Source organism: Hyla sarda, chromosome 3, assembly GCF_029499605.1.
Source record: "Hyla sarda isolate aHylSar1 chromosome 3, aHylSar1.hap1, whole genome shotgun sequence".
Taxonomy (NCBI): Eukaryota; Metazoa; Chordata; class Amphibia; order Anura; family Hylidae; genus Hyla; species Hyla sarda.
This window is the reverse complement of record NC_079191.1, coordinates 82,999,277-83,006,406: the sequence shown is the minus strand read 5'-3', so window position 1 is coordinate 83,006,406 and position 7,130 is coordinate 82,999,277. Positions and strand designations below refer to the sequence as shown.

At 44.4% G+C, this 7,130-nt stretch overlaps 1 protein-coding gene across 2 annotated transcripts in view; it reads left to right on the top strand.

Annotated features, from left to right (window-relative positions):
- Positions 1–7,130, top strand: part of LOC130361445 (galactose-3-O-sulfotransferase 2-like) — a 67,675-nt gene that overhangs the window by 41,653 nt on the left and 18,892 nt on the right. For both annotated transcript variants that reach the window (XM_056564439.1, XM_056564440.1), the window contains one exon: positions 2,712–3,138. In XM_056564439.1, coding sequence (XP_056420414.1) covers positions 2,712–3,138 — 427 coding nt within the window. The remainder of the gene's footprint in view (positions 1–2,711; positions 3,139–7,130) is intronic.

Here is a 7,130-nt window from a genome sequence, read left to right as displayed (position 1 = left end):
ATTGGACCCTCTCTACCGGCATAAAATGGGGGGGGGCCTCTTTTACACCCAAACTGGGTGTAAGACAAACGGACAAACTGACCTATTACACAGACATACTATGTAGTCAGTTTGCTGATGATGCCTATCTGCGTCTATCCTCTCGCAGGTCTGACTCAGGGGGCACTCTGCGCTTACCTTTCACTGCCATGGCTGCTGGGGAGGAGTGGGATGCTTCATCAGCAGCAGCCTGAGTCTACAGTCGCTGATGAGTAGCTTTCTTCACCCGCATAGTGAAGCAACTCATCAACAGCAGGTAGACCTAAACCTGAACCAGCAGGTGGTGGCATACTTTGACATGCCCATGCCAACACACTTTGAAGATCCGCTGGACTTCTGGGCAGCCAGACTGGATTTGTGGCCGCAACTAGCAGAGTTTGCCCAGGAAAAGATGTCCTGCCCGGCCAGTAGTGTGCCATCAGAGCGGATATTTAGTGCGGTGGGGGCCATAGTCATCCCAAGGAGAACTTGTCTGTCCACGAAAAATGTGGAGAGACTGACCTTTTGTGAAGATGAATCAGGCATAGATCAGCCAGGATTTCCACCCACCAATGCTTGATACATCAGAGTAGATTGACCATGGTGCCACACCAACACTTCACAAATACGCATAGTGCCAAACAGATTTAGGGTGCTGCTCCACAGTTACAAACGTTCCTCCTTTTTCACCCACCTTTGTCACCGGGTACTGGTATTGCCACCCAAGGCACCACCCTGTCACCTGCTCACTTTCAGGTCTCCTGATGCTGCTGCTGCCGCTGACACCCCAGGCTGCGCCATTCAGCCACTATATGGTCTCATCTGCCTCCAACTCCAGGCTGTGTCATTCAGCCACTATATGGTCTCCTCATCTGCCACTATCTCTAGGCTGTGCCATTCAACCACTATATGTTCTACTCATGCTGCCACCAACTCCACACTGTACCATTAAGCTACTATGTGGTTTTCTCATGCTGCCGTCAACTCCTGGCTCTGTCATTCAGCCACTATATGGTCTCCTCGTATTGATGCCACCTCCAGGCTCTTTCATTATGCCGACATGTGACTCCTTGTTAGATTTGGTCTTTTGAAAACCCACTATTTATTCACAGTAAACGCTGGCGCCCAGGACAGGAAACTTGGGAGTGTAATATTAAATTTCAGTTTCAAAATCTTACATTTCAATTTAAAAAAATCGATGTAATCTTTTCAAGACTGAGGCCCTATACTGAGGCCCTATGGCCATCGACGTCCTACATTAGCTGTGGAATTACCACAAGAATCCAATGAAACAGGTTGGAGCGATAACAATGAACCATAACTGATTAAATTAAACCTTTGCAATTCCACAAAGACTGTGGGAGGGGGCGATGAGAGGCATGGGCTGGAACAGGTGGTAGCTCGCCTCGTGGCGGACCGCCAGCTCGATGCCCACCAGACTGGGTAAAATTTTAATAAATTCAAATTAAATTATATAAAAATTTTACATATAAAAATCTATTTATTCTCTTCAATTTTGACGCCATATGGTCTCCCTGCTGCCACATCCAGATGTTCTGCAGCAGTGATTCTAATAGCAATGCCTATAATCTGAATGTCATACTGAATAACAGTATTATTTCACTAACACATAACACTCCATATGCGTGTTGGGACAAAGCAAAGTGTTGTACACCCCTATTGAGACTCTCTGTAGGCCAGAAATAGCCATTTTTTAATAGTGATTCGCCGAGAATAAATTTGTCCCGAACCAAATTTTTTCGGAAAATTTGCCGAATCTGCTGAATCAACTTTTTAAAAAATGTGCTCATCTCTAATCTTAAGGATTAATGACAGAAATCACCCTAATCAGCCCTGTTTTATCTCCCTACTGAGCAATGGGAGGTTAACCCTCAGCTCCCTGTACAGCGATAAACAGATCTGTTGAAGTAGTCTATTATGCAGATCAGTACATAGTACATCAATCCTCTGGCACAGCCGAACACTGTTTGTAGTTCCCACTGAGGATTTGCCATCCAGCACTATGGAGCACTAAATCAAACATCCCGGGCTAAGACGTGGTTCCTAGTGATTACAAACAGTGCTGTCTCACTTGGATGTGTAGTCTTTTTATTTCAACTTCCAGTTTGCAATCCAGATTGTACATGTTCAAAGCTCCTGTATCAATATGTCCACCTTGAACAGTCCTCCTACCTCTCATTCTACCCACTTTTGAAGTAAATTGGATTAGTGAGATGGGGGGACAGTTGGACAGAGAGGACAGGTTAAGAGCAATGAGCAGTTGCGTAGAGGATTTGCAAGGAATTTAGGTTGAAGCTTTCTCTGATGTTGCAAATTTTGAAATATTTATGTGGAAAAGTTCCCAGCTGAGATGAAAGATGTGGCAGGTTGCACCAGGGATAAAATGGGAACCTTAAGGGTAGGGTCACAGTTAATGCATTTGCAGCTTATTTCATGCTGCGGATACGTCAATGGCAGTCACAAGAGTGAGCTCCCTGCTATGACTGGGTAGCTCTGTGTGTCTGCTCATAATGACAGATTTCCTGCTGCACATCGGCTATGAGCAGGCACTTAGTTGTACATGTGACCCTACCCTAAAAGTGTGTTAAGTAATTGTTTCATGCGACACAAGTAATAAGTAGGTCATTACTAAACAGATTGTTCTACAAATACATTTTGTTACTTTTGAATAGGTCTTCACTTCTGACATACAGTTGTGATAAGCAAAGAGTTAACATTTTATCAAGGCTGGAAAAATCAATCAGTCAGGACTTGTTGGAATCTGACTGGGAGGAGCTGCTGGAACTGGTGGAAAAATGGAAGATGAGTAAAGAAGTGCTCTGCAAAAGGCAAGACCAGAGACCTTACAAAGAGAGGAGATCCTGCAAGCCCCGCTCAAACATATTCTTCTTAAAAATACATAAGACAGGGAGCAGTACCATAATAAATATGCTCTTCCGCTATGGAGAATTTCATAACCTGACATTTGCCTTCCCTGTGAAAAAATACTACTTTAAGTTCCCAGACTACTTTTCAGCACAGAACGTATACGGATTTTCTTCAGAAAAGCAGCAGAAATTCAACATCATGTGCCATCACATGCGCTTCTCTCTTACAGAGGTAACTTTTGGCTTAATAATATGTTACATTACTAATAGATCAGTATTATAATAATGTATACTGCAAGAATTATAATACACACAGAAAGGTAAGATTAGATTTATGTCTAGGTCTTGTAAACTACAAGCAGTATACAGGAGAAGATCAAATATATGTGGGTACTGTATATTACATACAATGAATGATATACCAGGGTCAGGAAGTCATAGCTAGTCTGTTTTTTTTTTTTTTTCCCTCCAGACAAGGATTTACCTGTATACTACCTTCAGTATGGATGACTTGTCCAGTATATAACGTTGGGAGCTGATATATGTGGCTCCATTATTATATCATATACTAAGCTGCACAATGATAGTGAAAATGGTGTTGAGGATATCTTGTATTCTCATATATACTCGGGGGCGGATTGACAACACTCCGGGCTCCCGGACCAAATAAAGCAAGGGTCTCTAATGAGACTCTGCCCATGTCCACACCTCTGTCACACCCCTATGTTCCCAAATCCCTCCTCATGGCCCACCCCTACACACACAAAAGAAAAATTATATATACTGTGTATGTATATATATATATATATATATATGTATGTGTGTGTGTGTATATATATATATATATATATATATATATATATATATATACATATACATGTTAACATAGGGAAGATACTTTTCCAATAATATAATACTGGTGTACAAGGAGGAAATATATACCACCACACAATAACTGGATTATACTGCCATTCTGTACTGAATAAAACCACTATAGACAGACCGGTATTCCCCCATACAGTGCCCATATAGTGGTAGTTACCAGCTGTACACATGATCTGTATACCATATGTGATTATATACGGGATCATATGGCAGCAGATATCAGCTGTACACAGAACAGGATCAGTATACCATATACAGTAAATGATTATACAGGACCATATAGAGGTAGGTATCGTCTGTACACAGGATATATACACCATATAAGTGATTACAGTTACATCTAGGTAATGGACGTATTTTCTGATCAGCGGTGTCTTTCCTTTTCTTCTATGTCCGGATCAGACCGCTATGTCAACTTCTTCAATCCAAAACATCTCTTTGGTATCTGCAGGACAAACATGTTAGACTCTGCATTTTTATTTTTTTCAAACTTTATTTATAAAAAGTTTTACAAGAATGCAGAGATGCCAAAATAGTTGGATTACATTTCCATCAATAGCATAACATAAGAAAGGAACAACATAATGAACTGTTGGATAGGGAGGGAGAAACTAGAGGGGAGACACAGGATGGGGAGACAACAAGGGGGAGGGAGGGAGGGGGGGGGGAAGGGAAGAACACATCCCGCAAAACCATCCTCTAGCAACGCAAAGTTAGGTATGTAAAGTAAGTGGAGGTTGGGTACATGAATCATAAAGAGAAGGCACTCAACTCAAATGTTAGCGGCACTGGGAGAACGTCGACGTGCACTGAAGTGCAACCATTTGTCCCATTTTATGAGGAAGTCCAGTTCGTTACCCAACTTACGGGCCCTGAGATGTTCCATTGTGCATGAAAAGTCAACTTTGGCAAGTAGCTGTGCAAGGTCTGGGGCTCCCCTGGACTTCCATAAGGAAGCAACCAGGGTACAAGCTGCAGTGAGAATCTGGAAGGCAATCATACTACAGTGCCTAGGTAAGTCCAACACATGCATTGACAATAGAGCCATGTCCGGGCCCCATGGGAGATGAACATCCAGGACATCGTAAAGCAGGTGGTGAATCCTAGTCCAAAACAGGGAGAGGGCGCCACAGGACCACCAGATAGGAAGGAAGGTCCCCACTTGTTCACCACACCTCCAACAGGAGTCAGTCAGCTGGTATATTTTAGACAGATGTTCTGGGGTGTAGTACCATCTGTACATGAGCTTGCGGGCTGACTCCACATGGTTAGTACACTTTGAGAGTTTAAAGGGCCGGGAGAACAGACAGCCATTGGTCCTCTTGGATCGGTACACCTAAATCCCGTTCCCACATTGCTTTGAAGGGGTGAGTGTCAGAAGCTAGTTGAAGTTGTAGGTGACAATATGTAACAGAAACATCCCCTGTGATCCCTGCTTTGTTTGTAAAGTATGAGGTGTAAAGTGGGTAACCCCTCCTAGACGGACAAGTTTGGGAAGAAATGAGGTGCCTAAGTTGCAAAAATTTGTAGAAATCATTTTTTGGTATGGAGAATGAGGAGGTAATTGATGTAAAGGGGAGTAATGAGGTTTGTGAGCTTATGTTGCCTAAACATGTGATACCCCCAGTCCGCCAATTAGAAAAGTTAACATGAGGAAGGAGATGTTGTATAACAGGGAGGGGAGTGGAGGCAAAGGAGCATGGAGAGAGGAGGCTGGAGGAAAGCGCAAACAGCCCGATGTGCAGGCTAGCAGAAATAGTGGGACTGAAGGAAGAAACGGGAGAATTAAGGATTGCCACTTTCCATAGCAAATGGTGCAGGGAGGGCACTTCAGCAATAGCGGCTTCCATAGGTGGCCATCGGGCATCAGTGTCGTTCCTCCACCACTGCTTAAGGCCCACAAGGTGAGCTGCTCGATAGTAATTGAGGAGATCCGGACACCCCAACCTAATCAGCAAGAAGAGTATTTTGGTCGAGATCCTCACCCTGCCCCATGCCAGATGAATCGCATAAGAGATTGGAGCCTCTTAAAGGGGTACTCCGGTGACTGATTACAAACGGGGTGCCGTGTGCATGATCACGGGCATCCCCAGCGGTGGGACTCCTGCGATCAGGCATCTTATCCCCTATCCTTTGGATAGGGGATAAGATATGTAAGCACCGGAGTACCCCTTTAATGGTCACTATAGGGATTTTAACAGGCAAGTTGAGGAAAAGGTATAGAATGCTAGGGAGAAGGAAAATTTTGGCCACAGCTATACGTCCAAACCATTAGAGCTGAATAAGGGAATAATGTTTGATGTCTTGAGGCGGAAGGTCAACGTGGAGAGGTTGGAAGAAACAAGTGTGGATAGAGAGGGGGTAAGGAATACACCTAAGTATGTGATGCCTTCCAAGTCCCACTGGAGGGGGTATGAATTTTTTTTATGATAGCAGCATCATGTTGATCAAGCAGAAGGGGAAGGATAATGGATTTAGAAGTATTTAGTTTATAGAAGCTGGCAGCACTAAAAAGAAAAATAAGCTCAAGGTCTCTAGGTAGAGAGCGTACAGGGGAGGTTAATGCAATCAGAACGTCATCCGCAAAGAGCCCTATTTTATGTTCTTTGTTGCCCACCTCGATCCCCCTGATGTTGGGGTCACTGAGGAGACGCTCTGCAAAGGGTTCCATGGCCAGGGTAAAAAGAAATGGGGGATGGGGACAACACAGGGGACAACCCTGCCTCGTCCCATTCGTTATGGGAAAGGGGGAGGACAAGGCTCCAAAAGTGAAGACCCTAGCGGCCGGGGAAGTATATAATGCCAGGAGACCTTCAATGACAGGGGGCGGGAACCCAAATTTGGTGAGGAGCGCCCTGAGATATCCCCAGTGTACCCGGTTAGATGCCTTCTTCACATCCAGAGAGAGGAGGAGAGAAGGCGTCCGACCGTGGCGAGCTGCAGCAATAATGTTAAGGAAACATCCCATGCCATCTGAGGATTCACGTCCTCTGACTAACCCCACTTGGTCAGCGTGAATCAACGATGGGAGGGCTTCAGCTATGCGGTTAGCCCACAATTTGGAATATAGTTTAAGGGTCACAATTCAAGAGAGAAATGGGTAAAAAATTTGGGGGAGAAGTAGGCTGCTTCCCCAGTTTGGGGAGAGTAACGACCACTGCCTCCAGCATCTCCGGCAGCATGCGTCCCGACTTCGCTATCTCATTAAAAAGATAGGTAAGGTGGGGAGCCAGGAGATCTGCGTTCAGCTTAAAAAATTAATTCACCAGGCCATCAGGACCAGGAGACTTGGCACCTTTTTAAAGCTCTGATTGCATCGAGTACCTCTGACGAGAAGGG